The sequence below is a fragment of the Oryctolagus cuniculus genome, chromosome 4 (genome assembly GCF_051225735.1).
Source record: "Oryctolagus cuniculus isolate XC-2025 breed Fujian yellow rabbit chromosome 4, ASM5122573v1, whole genome shotgun sequence".
Lineage (NCBI taxonomy): Eukaryota > Metazoa > Chordata > Mammalia > Lagomorpha > Leporidae > Oryctolagus > Oryctolagus cuniculus.
This window is the reverse complement of record NC_142870.1, coordinates 78,755,528-78,773,391: the sequence shown is the minus strand read 5'-3', so window position 1 is coordinate 78,773,391 and position 17,864 is coordinate 78,755,528. Positions and strand designations below refer to the sequence as shown.

At 43.3% G+C, this 17,864-nt stretch overlaps 2 protein-coding genes across 12 annotated transcripts in view; one reads left to right on the top strand and one right to left on the bottom strand.

Moving 5' to 3' along the window:
- HSPBAP1 (HSPB1 associated protein 1) overlaps window positions 1-1,425 on the top strand; it is a 55,673-nt gene extending 54,248 nt beyond the window's left edge. For all 9 annotated transcript variants that reach the window (XM_002716812.6, XM_008266837.5, XM_089331809.1 and 6 more), the window contains 2 exons: window positions 564-674; window positions 801-1,425. In XM_002716812.6, the coding sequence (XP_002716858.3) occupies window positions 564-674; window positions 801-1,337 (648 nt within the window). In that variant the 3' untranslated portion in view covers window positions 1,338-1,425. The remainder of the gene's footprint in view (window positions 1-563; window positions 675-800) is intronic.
- A 2,619-nt stretch (window positions 1,426-4,044) lies between these two features.
- The window catches only part of PARP14 (poly(ADP-ribose) polymerase family member 14), a 53,848-nt gene continuing 40,028 nt past the window's right edge, over window positions 4,045-17,864 (bottom strand). For all 3 annotated transcript variants that reach the window (XM_089331802.1, XM_017347053.4, XM_089331801.1), the window contains 5 exons: window positions 16,348-16,554; window positions 15,658-16,257; window positions 14,337-14,470; window positions 6,308-6,482; window positions 4,045-5,992 (listed from right to left, as the gene is read on the bottom strand). In XM_089331802.1, coding sequence (XP_089187928.1) covers window positions 5,706-5,992; window positions 6,308-6,482; window positions 14,337-14,470; window positions 15,658-16,257; window positions 16,348-16,554 — 1,403 coding nt within the window. In that variant the 3' untranslated portion in view covers window positions 4,045-5,705. The remainder of the gene's footprint in view (window positions 5,993-6,307; window positions 6,483-14,336; window positions 14,471-15,657; window positions 16,258-16,347; window positions 16,555-17,864) is intronic.

The following is a 17,864-nucleotide window of genomic DNA, read 5'->3' as shown; positions in this document are numbered from 1 at the left end:
ATTATAAGTTTTACAAACATCTTGGTTTTTTTCTTTTATGGTATTTTTTTTGGTGAACAGAAGTTGTTGATTTTGGTGTAATTTATCACTCATGCTATAGTTTATACTTATTTACATTTCAGAAAGCCATGTTTAGATGGTTAACCACCTCATTCTTATAGCCATGCATGCTTATTAGAATTTTCCTCCTATTGCTCACATGATTTTCTTGTCAAACTATGTAGGGATTATTCCTCCATATACAATACTGTTTTTCAGAAAATGCAAGCATATCAAAGCATGGGGAAGATTGGGGAAAACACCCCAGGTTTTATATCTGATAGATTCAGAGAATACATACCTGGATTTGGCTGGTAAGCTATTCTGTAACTCTTCTAGATGGCAGATGATAGTGAATACAGCAAAATTATGGGTTTGCCAATAGCATGCACTCATCCCTTCTGAAACAAAAATTATATTGATGCCAGAGAATGGAACACAGAGTTAAATAGAGACTCTGTGGTCTGTGTCAAGCCATGAGACACAAAGGCAAATGATTGAAATGTGTTTTTATCCCAACTTAGGAAGAGGACCACCTGGCCCGGGTGGAAGAGGCAATCACCCGCGTGCTTGTGTGCGCCCTGAAAACCGCAGAGGACCCTCGCAACCCCAGGGCCTGGTTAAACCCGACGGAGGTAGGCTGCGTCTGGCTGTCGTCACAGTGCTCTGCTTCCTGCACTGAGGCAGCCCTGGCCAGAGCGTTTGGCTTCCAGTTTAACTGAACATGCGTAACCATGGTAAAGGGTTTTCTCTTTCTTTAGGTTGAGGAAATATCCCACGAAGTCAATTGTCACTACTTAAATGGAGCCGTGTCTGCCTTCCTGGAGCATCATAGAGCATCCAGGGAGATAGAAGGCCAAGCATTGCAAACAAATGGGAAGCACAGGAAAAAGGAAGAATTACACACGTGCAACCATGTGGAGGTAGAACAAACATATAGCCCAAACGTGAACAAACACAGAGCCACAAAACAGAAGGCAGTGGACCCTTTTGGCCCCAACTTGGTCGCTGTCACACTGCTAACCGAAGAACCACTGTCAGAAAGGGGAGGCGTAGTAGAAAGTGATGGTAAAGGCTTTGTTGACAAGGATGGAGAAGGCTTTGGACATTTGCATGGCACCAAGTGGGAACAAGTGCCGAGCAGAGGTGAGACCGTGTCTGCGGAACACGTGGCCTCCAGCAGCACCGCAGCCGTGACCACAGCACTCGTGACTACTGACGACCTGCTGGACTGCGTGGTGAACCCACAGGTGACCAGGATGGTGGCACAACTTCTACTACAAGGAAGAAATTTGTGATTCTGTTAGATGACTTTTTAAATAATATTTTAAAAAAATATATTTTTAAATAAGGTGATTTTCAAATAAAAGAGCAGCAAAAGGTCCATTTGCTCGTGTTTGTAAGTGCATTTATTCCCTAGTTAAATTCAGTCTACTGCCATGTCTCATGTGTGGTGTTCTCGGGCCACGCGGGCTCCTTCTTGTTTGGCAGCCTTCTTTCCTTAGTGCCTTTGCCTTTCCCCCCCTCTCCCAAAGTGTAAACCCCAAGTGTTCCCAGCAAGAAGTCATCTCCAGCCTCAACCAAGGTATAGCCTGCTGCTTGTTTTTATAAATGAAGAGTTATCAGAACACAGTGAGACCATCTGTCTATGGTGGCTTTGGGATTACAGTGACAGAGTTGAGTGGTGACACTGCCTGGCCCAGAAAGCCAAAAATATTCACTCTCTGTCCCTGTACAAAAAAAGTTTGCCAACTCGGGTTTATTAATCCATTGGTTGAATGGACCAGGGATGGTCTCCCTTCTGACACCTGCAGAATTGTCACTGCCCAGAGCAATATGCTAATCAGGAGAAAAGTATGGGGGTTTAATATGAGGCCTCCTTATAGAAGGAGCTGGGACAACTCAGAACACCAGTCCTGGGAGTGAAGACTCCATGGCACTGACTCCTGAAACAATGATTAAAAGCTTGATTTAGTGAAACTGGTCCCACTCTCAGTACATTTGCAAGATCGGAGAGTAACTATTATTATTACTGTGCAAGAATTTGGAAATTAGAAAAGCTCATTGACCTTTGAGTAACCATACATTAAAATGGATACACAACAGAAAAGATATACAAGGTCTCTTTTTGAGATGAACTGACTGATGATGATTCCTGAGAACTGGGTCAGGCCAGGGCCGCCCGGACAACCATCCTGCACTGATCACCACATATTTAACCTATTTATTTGGCTATTGTCTGTCTCTCCCAACCAGGGTATAGCTCCCTGGGAGTAAGCACTTCTTATTACTGTGGTATTCACAGAGCCTTGATCATGATAGAGTTCATTAAATAGTAGCTAAGCAGGTGATTAAAAAAAAGAGAGAGAGAGTCCTTGTTGGCAGTACTCCTTCAAGTACATTGGGGCAGAGGATGTCTGCTGCTCTTACTAGATATACCTATTCCTATGGAAGAAATAGACATATCTTTCCTCCAGGTATTTTATTTTTATGTTTGACATGCTAGGACCCGTTAGTCATAAAATCATTTCAGTGGGAAAGATCAGTATGGGGAAGAATGGAATATGATACTCTCAAAGTAAATATCCAAATTATATATGGAAAATTTCAGTGAATTCCAGGTATAGGGATTATTTTGTGAAACTTTTTAGGAAAATATTTCAGGGTAAGTATACGTCACGAAACCTTCCCACTGTATCTGTGTATACTGAGCCTGGTATAAAACTTACTTCTCTTCTTTGTTCTTGGGAGTCAGAAGTTTGAAAGCCATCCTGAGAGAAAGCATTTCATTCAATTAAAGGTAATAGTCTTTGACATGCAGAGACCTGGAAGAGAGTTGACGTGGCATAAATGGATTTCTAAGTGTAATCGGTGATGGGAGATAATTTCCTGAGGTTACATAGAAAGAGATTTTGATATAGGGAGAGACTCTGGCTATTTGCAAAGGGGGACTGAGAACCGAGAATAAAAGGGGGAGGCTGTGAGCACCGGGGCAGCCGGGCCCCACGCCATCCTGTACTTTACAGGTGAGCACGCCAGAGTATGTGCAGCCAACTGTTAAAGAGCTCTGTTGAGCTTCCAGAGACCAAAGGAGTTAGAGGATACAAGCTCAGCCTTGTGTACATCCATCTCTCAAAATCGGAGAAAAACAATTATAATCCACCTTTGATTGCTTTCATGTTTAAGTCAGCACAGTTGCAAAGTGCAATTTTTAATATCATTTATGTAGTATGAGGCCCACAAAGGCAAAGTGCCTGGGAGCCACGGAAGTCCCGTGGCTATGGCTGCCAGGGCTGTCAGGACCTTTTGAAGCGCCAGCTGGAAGTGGAATTCCTGGGCGCCACACAGCACTACACCATCCGACTCCTTCGGAGTGGGACCAAAACTTCAGTTTCAGCAAACACCCCTAGATGATGCAAATACAAAACGAGTTTAAGACCTGCCCAGGCTCAAAATGGGGTTGTTTGGGGACCAACACTGTCGCATAGCACGTAAAGCTGCTGCCTGTGACACTGGCATCCCAGATGGATGCCAGTTCGAGTCCCAGCTACTCTATTTCCTATCCATCTCTCTGCTATGGCCTGGGAAAGCAGAGGATGGCCCAAGTGCTTGGACCCCTGGGAGAAGCTCCTTGCTCCTGCTTCAGCCTTGCACAGCCCGGATCATTGTGGCCATTTCGGGAGTGAACCAGCAGATGGGAGATCTCTCCATCTCTCTCTAAATCTACTTTCCAAATAAATAAAATAAATCTTTAAAAGGGTGGGAGGCCATATTTTAGTCAGGACTACTTCCTGGGGTCAGTTTGCCCTTCAGATTTGCTAAACTATCCTTATACTGCACCCATCCGTAATTTTCAAACACCAGGAGTCTAAGAATCCCTTGATACTATCGCACTTTGTTGTGAGTTGTTAGACTTTTTTTGTTTGCTGCTTTTCCAGCAGAGGCATGTGTTTATCATTAAGCTCCCTTGTTTTGCCCTTTAGGATAAAAATATTTACTTCCAAGTGACATTGTTCAAGTATTTTATTTGAAAAAGGGGAACTGAACATTTGACATGGTTCTTTGGATTGTAACATATATGGACTTCATTGACATTATTCTTCAGTGCAACACACCATGTTCAGCCTTGCCCTGAGTTAAGCAAACCATTGGAGAACAAAAACGAAGGAGAGGTGCCTTTGTTATTCATTTCTTACACTCACTGTCCTTGATACCAGCGGCTAGGAAACCACTCCTAAGCAATAAAAAGTGGTTGCCCACCCGCTTGAAGAACAGTAACAGCAAAAGGAATTCGGAGACCCCTGTGTCGTTGAAGCAGCAGCAGATAGTAGTAGCCGCGGAATGAGCCACCTGGGCTGGCTCTGCGTCAGTTTTCTTGGCCCAAAGCGCCTCAGCTGAAGAAACTACAGTGGAAACAAAAGCCAGAAGGAAAAAAACTCTGGCAGTTTGGGGGCATCCACAGGCTGTCTGAATCCAGAGGCCACCTGCAGTAGTGTTCCCCACCTTACAGGGATCAAGATTCAGTGCCAGCGGCTGTGAGGATTCCTGCCAGGGTGACCTCAGGCAAGAAAGCTTCTGGCACCCTGAGCATGACCCCCCTACACTTTGAAATGCAGATGGAATTCTTAGCCACAGGACAGCAGGGTGGGGATGGGGGTGGGGAGGTGGTTAGGAACACTGCAGGTCAATGCACCTGTTATACTACTTGGTACGATCTAGGAGCTCAATAATGGTGTTTGCATCTGAAACTTACAAAACAATTGTTCTTTACCATCCAGGGGTAGGTTTAGCAAATGAGCAATATGACTGCTTAATTCTTTTGGTTTATTTATACTGGCAACTTTAGAATCATCAAAAAGCTAGACTGCCAAAATACACTATTTAATAACCTTAGAGTCCATTTAATCTTAGCACAATCAGAGGTTTCACATTGAAGGTGTAATAGGCACTATTCTGTTGTCAGTGGGGCAAGTAGAGAGCAGTGAGTAGACACGTTCTAGAAGGCACTGAGAACCTGCACAGTTCCATGGGACAACACCAGCGAAATCCCAGCCCCTGCAGTCCCAGAGCCCTGGCCACAGAGTTCCCACGCACATGTCATGGGCTAGCTGGTGAGGGAAGCTCTTCGATTTGAGCCAAGGTGACAGTAAGTCAAGTATATCAAAGAGATGATTCACACTTTGAATAGGAGTCTGGGCTACTTCATTCTTAATTAAGCAAACATTTATGGAGCACCTGTTGTACATCACAGACCTCAGCCCAAGGACCAAATGTCAACAAGGCGTCCTGCATGCCCCAGCAAAGGCAGCAGGCCAGCCCGCTTGCTAGCACACTGTGCTGCCCACAGCCCTGTGGTATCCTGACGCGATGCCAGCCCTCTCCTTCAGCACCTGGAATTGCATGGTTGCAGCCTTGTAATTCTCTCCTTCCCCAAAACAGACACCTGTTCTTTTCCCACACATTTGATGTCCTCAGTTGAGGGCCCAGACTTGTATCTAGATTATCCGATCTAAATTCTCAAAAAGAGAAGCTGAAGAAAGTCCGATCTCAGTGGTAATGAATGCAGGGGGGCTCCTTTAGTCTTTGAAAACACTGTGAAGGGGGGTAGAGCTAAAACTCGTTTTGTAACAGGGCGAATAATGGCTTTGAGGGTGAGTTCCAAGATGTCATCTAAACGTAATGAGGTACTCTGGATACGCCTGGTAGTCATAGAAGACCACAAACAGACTTGGGTTGTTCACATTGTCTGTGACCGAATCGTACAGATCTGTCACATTTTGAGGGTTCTTCGGAGGAGGCACAATGTAGGAGGACTGCCCACAGGTGTAGATGCCGGTAAGTACTCGTACGTAATACATGTGCTTTCTCCCATTTCTGTCTGGTTTGGAGTATGTATTATTGGCAGAGTAACTGGCATCGACAGCGAAGTAAGTTCCCTTTCCATATGCCACAGCTGTGAAGAGAAAAAAATTTTGTAAGAATTCTAGTAGAGTGTATAATCAGGCACACGGGTCCAACAGGTCAATATTTTTAAAATTCTGCTTATAAAATTTTTCTGTGTTTTTCATCTTTAAAAAAAAATCAGTGTTTCCACTCACAGGGCCACTCAGTCCCCTGTGGAGATGAAGTAGAGTGAGTCTGGCCCTGAACCTCGGGCTGCAGCAGGCCACCAACCACAGGGGATACAAGGAGTGCACATTCTCTCTCACCAGCTCAGGGTCTCCCGGCTGACGCCTCCTGGGAACAGCCACACTCCTCACTTCCTTACCGTTCTTCCCAGCGTAACTGCGGTTAAAGCCATTCCCATTGACATGTGGCAAGGAGTCAGCATCTGTCCCATGGAAGAGGAGCTTCTCATTGTTCGTCTGGCCATTCTTGGAATCCATGGCTTTTTTCTTTACCTGGTAACTATTCCAGAGATATGGATTCTGTATCCTCTCAATCTGCAAATTAATAAAAATATTCTGCCAGTGCCAAGAGCACTTGCCAAGATACAGCAAATGAAAGACAATCGCTATTTTTTCATAAATAGACTTTACAGTAAATAGCAAATTCAGTGTCAGATGGCAGATTTCTGCATTCAGAAATATTTTAGGTCCAGTGTTAAATAAAAGTAGACATGGGGATAAATATTGGTTTAATTTTGAGCATCTATCATGTTAAATTTTAACATCTATCATGTACCATATGAAAATAGGCAAAAGATCTTAAGTGTTCATTATATGAACTCTGCCAACCCAGCCTTATAACTCCTGTTTTTTGTGTGCTAATAACTGCTCCTGTTGGTGTCTTTGTCCCACTTGGTCCATTGCCTCTTGCTGTCAAGTCTTTCTGGGACAGTGGTTGACCTAGCCATGTTCTAATAGTGGGAGATTATTTAATGGAAAAGTAATGTCTGATCCAGTCAGAAGAGTGGGACCTGCATCCTGATGGAAAGCTGTCTCCATGCTTTGATCACATTCTTTGGGCTCTGGCCTCCAGGGCTGTGGTGAAAAATGCTTGGATCCTGAATGGCAAATAAACTTGGAAACTCCCTTAATCAATGAGAGTGGCAGTTTCATAAGGCTGTCCTGAGAGTGAGGGTGAGTAAAAGTGGTGAGGGTCCCTCATAGAAAGACAAGTCTTTTAGGTGCCCTATTAGTTATCACAGGTCAGGGAGAACAGAGAATCTGTAGAAGTGAAATTGATACTTTGAGAAGCAATGACTTTGAACAGCCCTTGTCTTGACTGTTGAGGAACAGCTTTTTATTTTTTTTTCATGTTATTTGTTAAACTCTTTACTTAATATAGAGTTAATCATATGTGTATAAAGTTAATTGAAAATAGATCTTAGTAAAAATAAGAGAAGGAAGGGGGTGGGAGTGGGGGGAGAGGGTGGGCACAGTATAAAGAATCACCATGTTCCTAAAGTTGTAATTATGAAGTGTATGAAGCTTGTAACTGTAAAGCTGTATAGTTCTGCATACATTCCTATGGACTTACTTCTAAGGGTGCAGTTTAAAAACTTGCTATGGGATGCCAAATCCCCATAAGTGGGTGGTTAAAAAAAAAAAAAAAGCATTTTAAGTGTTAAAGTGATCATATAGATAGGATTAAGTGTTAAAGTGATCATATAGATAAGATTAAGTGTTAAAGTGATCATACAGATAGGATTAAGTGTTTGGTAATAATAATAGATAGAATTAAAAATGAGTGAATGCTCATACATGGGAAGCAGTACATACAGCAGACTCAATAGAATGACAGTTGCTTAAAGTAGCACTCTGACCTCAGAATCAGCTCTTAAGGCATTCTGTCTGGTTTAAAAGCCTGTGAGAGCATTTCAGGCATGGAAAGCCAAGACATTGTGGCAAAATGTGTCCTTCATAAAGGACCTCTGTGGGTGAGATCCCAGTGGAAAGAACTGGTCATCAAAAAAGGAGGTACTTTTCTCTGAAGGGAGGAGAGAACTTCCACTTTGCTTATGGCCTGGTCTAAATACTGATGGAGTTTGTGGACGCAAAAGGCTTCCATAGCCTAGGCATCTCATGTCAAAAGCCTTGGGTGATCACTGACATCATACATAAGAGTGTTAATTGTTAAATTAACAACAGGAGTCACTGTGCACTAACTTCCCATGCAGGACCTCTGTCCTCAATAAGTTGTATTATGAGAATTAATTGTAAAACTTGTTCTCAAAGATACATTTCATTTTAGTGTATTAAGTGGAGGATATTCTTATGTCTCATAAGTTCTAGATAAGCCTAAGTGCCCAACTCCATTGCTTGTTTCCTTAGATGATTCTTAATGATAACTTATTCTCAAAGAAAAAATATATTATTGCAAAAATTAAAAGAAAAATAAGAAAGGAAGTAAGAGGAAAGGTGAGAGTGAGGGAGGGAGGAAGGATGGGGTGGGAAGTGTCATCATGTTCTTAAAACTGTATGTATGAAATACATGAAATTTGTTCCATTTATAGAAATAAAAAATTTAAGTAAAAAAGACATCTCCATATTGTCATCTATTTTATTGATCTATTCATGATTTTAAAATTATTTTCCCTCTTTATTCTTTACCTACAGCAAAGTTCCTAGTAGTCAGCCTGCCTATATTAATTTCATTTCCATGTACTTGAAATTTTGGAGTTTTTTTTTACTCATCTTTAAAAGACTTTAACATTTTTTCTTAGAGTTCTGAAATTCTTTTCAACTTTTTAGTCTTTCCATTAAATTTTGAAAGGTTTCTTCTTACCCTTTTATAATTTAATACACAAAGGAAAGAATTATTTCAAGTAATTTTTGATTACAGTAATTTGATTTTATATTCCTCATGGGATAAATTATGAATGAGTTTTTCAATTTTATATATATTCAATATTTATTTTATTTTCAATTATAAAAGAGTAAAAAAACACTAAAATAAGTTTTAAAAATAAACTTTTAAAACACTTCAACTCCAGGTATTCATTAGAAAACCCAGATAGAAAACAATCCCAGATGGAGAAATGGAAATACAAAGATTGCAAGAACAGTGAGAGAGAAGGGTAAATATAAATAAGGGCTGTATAAATAAAATATTTAGTAGGGCTTTAAATATACATGGAATTATAATATATTTTAAAAGCACAAAAAGCAGGAGAGAGAAAGCAGGGTTTAAAGTATTCAAAGGTCATTGCATTTCCTGGGATATGATAAATACACCAATTTACATTAGAGTTTAATAAGTTTAATGCACACTGTATTATAATCTCCCATGTAACCAATACAAGAGTTGTAATAAATGCATACCCAACAATCTAACAGGGTGAAAATGGAGTAACAGAAAAAGAACAAAAATAAATGGAAAACAAAGATTAATATGGTATATTTAAACCTAAACATACAGCAAGTACAGTAAACAGATTAAGTTCTTCATAAAAGGTAAAAGAAAAACAAAAGTTGAGTGTCTGCTGCTATTGAGAGACACATCTTAAGTACATAATTATAAACAGGTTAAAAGAAAAAGAATGGAAAATATGCAATGTGCTAACAATAAGCAAAGGTGGCATAGCTATTTTAATATGCCTAATAATTTTGTATCATGATTTTTGAAACAACTTTATGATAATATAAATAAGTTAAGGTGCACTATTATTGGGGACCTAAATTTCTATTGTACAGGAAAAAAGACAAAATATTAAGTAAAATCTATAATATTAAATTTTAACTGAAAACGTGAAAATGAGCTCATGATTTTCCTGGCTCTCACCAGGAAAGAGTCAGGAGGCAACAGTGCTTTACTTGGCAGTGAGCATGCAAAGTGCACAATTCTTGATTACTCACTACCATTTTCTTCTAAAAGAAATCAGGGCAGGAGCGGGTGGTTAGCCTAATGGTTATGACACCTGCAGCCCATATTGGGGTTCAATCCTCAGCTCTGGCTCCTGACTCCAGCTTCATGCTGATGTAAACTCTGGGAGGCAAGGGTCATGACTCAAGCAGTGGGTTCCTGCCAATCACATAGAAGAGCCAGATTGAGTTCCTGGCTTCCACCTTTGGTTTGGGCATAATCCCAGGTTGCAGGCATTTGGAAAGTGAACCAGCAGAGGGGAGCATTCTGTCTCTCTCTCTCAAATAAATAAATAAATAAATAAATACATAAAAATCATGGGGGGAAAAAGGCATCAGGGCTTCTCAGAGAAATGTCTGACTCCAGACGTGGGCCATGGGAAGTACAAGGTAAAGATAGAAATCTTTTCCAGAAAGTGAAGAAATGCTCAAAGATTAATAGTGTCATCAAAAGACGTGGAAGCCAACTTCCCACCAGGCAACTGTGGGAAAAGTTGTGCACCTAGGAGAAGAATCACTGTAATTAATTATATCATGCTGAATCTTTTTATACAGGAAGAAAGAAAAATTATTCTTTTCAGATGATATAGTAGGATTGGAGGAATGACAGCACTAGTAGATCATCATTTTGCAACTAGCAGTGAAATAATGGAGTTGGGCAAAGGTCACATTGGATGGTAAAGTCAATGTGTGGAAGATAATTGGGGAACAGGATCCTCACACAGTGACAAAGCATCATCCTAGATTACCTACTGATCTCAATCCAGAGCTGTGATGGTCACCACATTAACTAATGATCAAACAGCATCATCAACAGTGGGACAGCGTTACCATATGGCGTTCCTAATGTGATACATTACTCATGAAGTTTCTTGCAAGAAATATTTATGTGAACTTATCCAAATCTTTCAACTTAACTCCCCATTCACCAGAAATTGGGAGCACAGAGGTATAAATTAAACGGCACTATGAAGAATCAGGCAAATCAAGAAACTGTAAGAAAACAGGCTTGGAGTCCTACAAAAGATATGAGAGACTCAGAAAATGGGACACTGGGCAAAACAACTGCCTTAAATTCTTTATCAACTTCAGTGTCGTGAAAATAATTGTTGAAATGCAGGAGTCCATTCTACAGTGGAAGAGCTGATGGAGGGATAATGATCAAATACAGTATGAGGACTCACAGCACGTGGGAGGGGTGGCTTTAAGAAAGATTTTTTTGGAGCAATTGGGAAAAGTTGAATATGGAATCTATATTGTGTATTATTGAATTAATGCTACTTTTTAAAAATGAGATAGCATTGTAATTTAGGAGAATGTCTTTATTGTACAGCAGTATGTGTTAAAATATTGAGGATTCAGTTTCAAATGCTTCAGCAAAGAAGAGGAAGAGAATTTAAGCATAGCAAAATTGCTGAATTTAAACAGAAGACTTCTGGTCACTAAAAATCTTAATCATAAGACATAGAAGTCATGGAAGCAAACACTGCAGACCAGCTGGGACAGTCACTCCTGCCCAACCTGAACTTGGCGTCCCACCACACAGCTGGGGGAGCACTACTAGGGGACTGTAATTGACAGTTGGAAGGAAACTTCCCATTGAGGAGCCGCACACTTAGATCATTGTCTCAGTGCCTGAGAATTCTTTTCAATCAATCCAGTACCGGTTTGGTTCATCCAGTGTACATTAGAGAGTTTTAAAAATTTTACGGGGACAGATGTCGTGGCTCAATGCATTAAGTTACCACTTGCAATGCCTGCATGCCCCATGGAAGTGCTGATTCGAGTCCCAGGATTTAGCTTCTGATCCAGCTCCTTACTAATGCACTTGGGAATCAGTGTGTCATGGCTTAAATACTTGAATTCCTGCCACCCACATAGGAGACCCAGATGGAGTTCCTGGCTCCTAGCTTTGGCCTGGCTCAACACTGGTGTTGCAGCCACCAGGGAGTGAACCAGCAGATAGATCTCTGTCTCTCTCTCACTGTCACCCTACCTTGCAAATAAATGAATCAACCTTTAAAAAATATTTAAGTAATTTGAACAGCAGAGAGAGAGAGAGAGAGAGATCTTCCATCCACGGGTTCACTCCCCAAATACCTACCACAACCAGGTCTTTGTTAGAAATATTAAAAAATCTTTATCATAAGATATAGAAGTCATGGAAGATGACACACAACTTTTCTTGTTGTGTTTTCACATGATTATGGACTTCCACAAAGGACCCATAAAAGCTACCTACTTCTAGGTACTTAAGTACTTAAGCCATCACCTGCTGCATCTCGGATTGCACATCAGCAGGAAGCTGGAATCAGGAGCAGAACCAAGACTTGAACTTAGGAGCTATGACAGGGGATGTGGGGATCCCAGGAAGAGTCAACTGCTGTGCCAAATGCCCACCCCAGGGATTTTTTTTAAATGGTGTAAAATTTGATACTGAATTTATTATGAGGATGATGATAAGGATATTCTCTAGTACTTGATTCACAAGAAAAATATCTCAGGAGTCAGTCTCAGTCCCTTCAAAAATTGCTTCTGATTTATTGACACTGTGAGCATTGTGGCCAGGTATTTGCTCTATGCTTTGGCAGCTAGGAAGCGCGGGAACAAATTTGTAGCTATCTGGGACCTCATGTTGTAGTGAACTAGCAACACGTCTATCATTATCCCTACCTTCCTTTTCTCTTTATTTTTCTTCAACATTTTCTCTTTATCTAGTTTTACCTAAAGATGTGTGTGTGTGTGACACTTTAAACCTTTTTTGAATTATTACATGCTTAGCCACATAAATAGAATGATAGCAACTCAAACAGAGAATAAGAGAAAATGTGCAAAGCAAGCAAGCACAGGCCTTCCTGGCAGGCTCACTGCAGATGAAGGCCAGGTGCTCAGAGTCTGGCTTTCCTCAGGAAGTGCTGGAACCCAAGCCAGAAATGGGGGAGGAGGGAAAGAGAATCAGAGATGCTGAGTGAGGTTTCTGAGAGGTCGACTTAGCAGACGGACACTGAGACGGAGAATCTTCTAGGCCCCTGGAGCACGCTCTGGAACTGGAGTCAAAAATCCAGGTTGGTAATACGGATGTAGAAGCTATCAACACTGAAATAACAGCTGAAGCCAAGGAGAGCAAAACATTCCCTGGTGAGACAGAGACCCCAGTACCCCAGTGTAAGTCTTGTGGGTAAAGCCAGAATCAGGGAGGAGCAGATACTAGCAATAAGGAAATCAACTAAAGAAGGAGGGAAAACAATCTAAATATTACCTTCATTGCCAAGGAAGAAGAGTGATATTAATCACGGTTAAAAGTGGAAGAAAATATTCACAATTTTTATGTATCAATTTAAAAAAAAAAAAATGAAATACACCAAAGTCACTGGGATGAATAAAGAAAGGGCCCGATGGATGTATCAATGAAGTGAGCACTGTGGACCCACTGCACACAGCAGGACAAAGAACAGAGCCCTGAGCCCAGGAGCTTCCGCCTATGGCTCTTTGTGGTGTTCCCTAGTTGAAACTCAGCTCAAGGGGGTGAGAGGCATTGTGACATAGTAGGCTAAGCCTCCGCCTGCAGTGCGGCATCCCATATAGGCACCAGTTCGTATCCCGGCTGCTCCTCTTCTGATCCAGCTCCCTGCTAAAGTGCCTGGGAAAGCAGCGGAAGATGGCCCAAGTGCTTGGGCCCCTGCATGTGAAGCAGCTCTGACTCCTGGCTTTAGATCGGCCCAGCTCTGGCTGTTGTGGTCATTTGGAGAGTGAAAAAGAGGATGGAAGACCTTCCTGTCTGTTCCTCTCTGTCTGTAACTCTGCCACTCTACCTCTCAAATAAATAAATAAAATCTTCAGAAAGAAAGAGAGAGAGAAAGAAAGAAACTCAACTGGGAAGGCTTCTCTGAATAATTATTAGCTTCCTAAAGTAAACAACGGTATGTCTTTAGTATTCTAACATCATGGTGCAATCTAACACTCAAGTGTAATAACTGACATAAGAGTTTTAATGTCTCAGTAATTATGGTGACGTGAATAGAATTCTGGAATCTAAAATCTAATTATCTTATAAACTAAAAATGTTTGTTTTTTATTTATTTGAAGAAGAGAAATAGAGATCTTCCATCCACTGGTTCACTCCTCAAATAGCCTCCACAACTGGGGCTGGGCCAGGCCAAAGCCATGAGCCAGGAACTCCATCCAGGTCTCCCATATGGGTGCAGGGGCCCAAGGACTTGGGCCACCTTCTGCTGCCTTAGCAGGCGCATAAGCAGGGAGCTGAATCAGAAGAGGAGCAGCCAGGACTCAAGCTGGCGCTCTAATATGGGATGCTGGCATTGCAGGCAGCAACTTAGCTTGCTGCGCCACAACACTGGCCCTTAACTACCATGTAAGGTCTATTTCTGGATAGAAAGGAAAGTGACAGGAAATAATGAAAACGTCTCTCTAGAGGACCACGGAGCCACTGGCCGCCAGCATTCAGGGGCCGCGCCCCCGCAGCACGCTCACCTTCTCTATGGTGAAGTTGGGGCAGGTCTGATGGAAGCTACTTGCCACCGAGCTGTACTCTGGCTGATCACGGCGCAGCTCCACCACAAGTAGGCTCTGGCTGTTCATGGGGCTCCAGTTCGCAGGGAGTTCCACTGCAAGGGAAACACGTGAGGATCCCCCAGACACCCCGGGGCTGCCTTACAACCCTAAAGGCCACCTGTGTTCCTGTCTTACAGTCTCCTCACTCCGATGGCCAAGAAGTGCCTTGTCTTCCTAGGAGGGTGTGGCTCCCAGACTCCTGCCTCAGAACCCCCTGGAAAGCTTGTTTAAAGGAAATAAAACGTCACAGACCCATGGATCAGAATCTCCGAGGGGCGGAGCCGGTGTGTCCCTATCCTAAAGTTTTGGTCTTGCTAAAATCTAAGAAGTGCTGGTGTGGTGTCTCTCATCTGTCACAAATAAACACTAAATTGTTGCCCTCCGATGTTTGAAATAGCCATGGATTTCTGCCAGAACGCCTCACGGCCACCATCACAAAGGCTGCCAGATCTCTCTTTTCATTACTCCTCCCAGCAGTGGGTCGGGGGAGGTTTGCTATGGGGTGGGCAGTGGTGGTGGCTCTGTCTGCAGCCCTGCTAGGCAGAATCCCACAGGCACTTCAACACGTCCATGGGAGAATGGAATGAAAAGTCCATGCATTCTCCATGCTCTCCGCAGACCCCTCCCACAAGGGGTCTGCCAGCCTCACACGGATCTTACCCTGAAGACTAACACGCACTGGAAGCCACCTGCGGCTTTGCAGTTGGGGACGCATGGGGTGCACAGGTGCACAGGCCGGAGGGGCTCTCTCTGCCCGAGACAGGCATCCCCCTCCTTCCTGGTGGGCAGCCCCTGTCAGTGGACACCAAGGCAGCTTCTGCACGGTGCAGAGCGGACAAGTTCCTCCAGGCTCCCAGTCCGGGTCACTGGTCACACACAGCCAGGCCCACGCTCGGACCAGGATGCCCCCTCTGTTTCTTCCCCTTGGCCCTTTTGTTCTAGAAAACCTTGATCCACTTTTCTTTCAAGCATGTGGCTTTCCCTTCCCTGACTGATGGAGCCATTACCTCCCCAGCAGCCCTGGCTCCCCTCCGGGAGGCCCCGGAAACACACGCGGGGTTGGGCGTCAGGCTTGGACTGTCGGGCACACCCGCCCCGTGTTTCCCCAGTCCCACTGCGGGCTCCTCAGACTCGGAGACCACGTTTTCTAGTCTATTCCCTTTGGATTACTTGAATTCTATCTACCTGCAATGTTGATGAACTAGGGTTAAGCCCAAACCAGCGTGAGAGCTTAACTCACCTTCCGCCTTTCTGAGGCGCTGAATAGTTACTGCGTGTCCATTCGCACTCACAGCAGTGAGTGTCTCCAAGTCCACTGTGTAGTCCCGATTATTAATTTTCACAACAACTTGTCTTTTCTGTTCTTTCTTTGCATCCTCCAGTTGCAGATTGGTTATTTTGTCGAAACAACAAAAAGTGTTTCGGTGACTATATTGCCATTCTATGAATCCACTTAGGTAATCTGCCCGGTCGCTCTGTTCTTTGATCGCCCTGACTCTCTTGAACATTTCCTCAATTTCATCTCTAGCCTGCATCACATCTCTGCTTATCCCCAGAACCTTGATCACAGGTTTCTTACGGTCCAGGGAAATAGTGATATTTAACTTCTTCTGCAGCTCATTCAGTTCTTCATACTCCTTTTCATCAAAGTCTCTGATGCACTCGTCTTCACTGGTATAAGGGCACTGTTCCTTTTCAATCAAATCCTGAATCCAGGAAATAGCACTTTTCACATTTTGTAAATTTTCACCGCACACCTGAAAATTGGCTGAATCTATTTTCCTTTCCAAAACCAAAGGTTTCTTCGGCTTGGAAGGTTGCTTTGAAAAGCCAAAGAGTTCTAAAAGGAAGAGGAAGAGTAGATGTTTACCCTGCACTAGTCCCATCGGAATTAGGAGGAGTAGGCATTCCATGAAAACGAACAACTCACCCGCAAGCTTGGACATCATAGTTGGTTGGGCAGAAGCCTGGGACCCTTCCCTCTTTCTCATGTTGTCGTAAAACACGTTCAGTATTTGGGGCAGAAGGATAACAACTTTCACTTTCTGCACGGACTGGACAAGTCCTTTCTGAACAAAGTCTTCAACAGCACTGATGATGTCTTCAGCAACTTTATTTGGGTCTTTTTGGGCATTTCCTGGACAAGCAAATAATAAAAATGACTGGAGAGGGAAAAACAGACACAACTGGAAAAGCTAAGTCATAAATTAAGGATGCAAATTCTCACAGAAGGAACGTCCCCTCTACCCTCACCCCAGCTGTTTCATCCCCGAGAACCCTGCTTCTGGCAGCTGCTGTGCACCCTGAGGAGCAGCGGGTGATGGCTGAAGGAGGTGGATCCCTGCCACGTGGGTGGGAGACCTTACTTGAGTTCCAGCTCCTGGCCCTGACTGCTGTGGGCATTTGGGAGAGTGAATCAGTGGATGGGGGGAGGGGAGTTATCTCTGTCTCTGCCTTTCAAATCTAATAAAATAAATAAATAAAAAATAAAATACTTTTCCAACACTGTATCAGCAAGCACTTTTGAAGCCCTCGATGGCGTGGGGAGTTTTTGTTCCAGGCTGTCAGGAACCCAACAGCCCAGCAATCAGCAAAGGACCCGGAAACCTAACTTCTGGCACCTGACATTCACGTCTGCTCCATTCATCTGATCTCCGTTCACCATGTCCCTGTAACACAGGCAGCTCCCCTCCTGAAGCACAGGTAACTTTGCTTCTTGGCTCACTGGCACCCTCAACAGATCTTAAAAGAGTAAAAGGTACTACCTGTTACAGGTTGGATGTGGTTTGTCCTCCAAAGGTTTGTGTGCTGGAGGCTTAGTCCTTAATGTAACACTGCTGAAAGGTGGTAGAACCTTTAAGAGGTGGAGTCTAATAGAAGGTAATTAAGTGATGGGGGCACCACTCTTAGGGGAGATTAATACCTGCCTCATGGGGTGAGTTGGGTCTTCAGGGTCTGGATTCCTTATGCTAGAGCAGGTTGTTACATAGCAAGGCTGTGCATGCCTGCTTCCCCCTCTCCTTCTCTTTGCCTCCATTTTCCCCCCATTTTAGAGGCAGAGAGACACAGAGATAAAGACAGATAAAACAGAGGGAGGCCCATCCACTGATTCACTCCCAAATGCCTGCAACGGCCAGCCTTAGGCTGACACTGCAGCAGGAGCCAGGAACGCAATCCAGGTTTCTCACATAGGTGGCAGAAACCCAATCATTTGAGCCATAACCGTGTCTACCAGGGTCTGCACTAGCAAGAAGAGGGAGCCAGGAGCTGGAGCCGGGTATCAAACCCAGGCACTTGTCTATGGGATACAGGCATCTTCACCGGCATCTTAGCTGCTAGGCCAAATGCCCACCCTGTCTGCCACGAGATGACTCTGCCAGGGAGCCCAGGCCAGGTACCAGCACTATGCTCTTGGACCTCCAGACTGTGAGCTAAATAAACCTATTT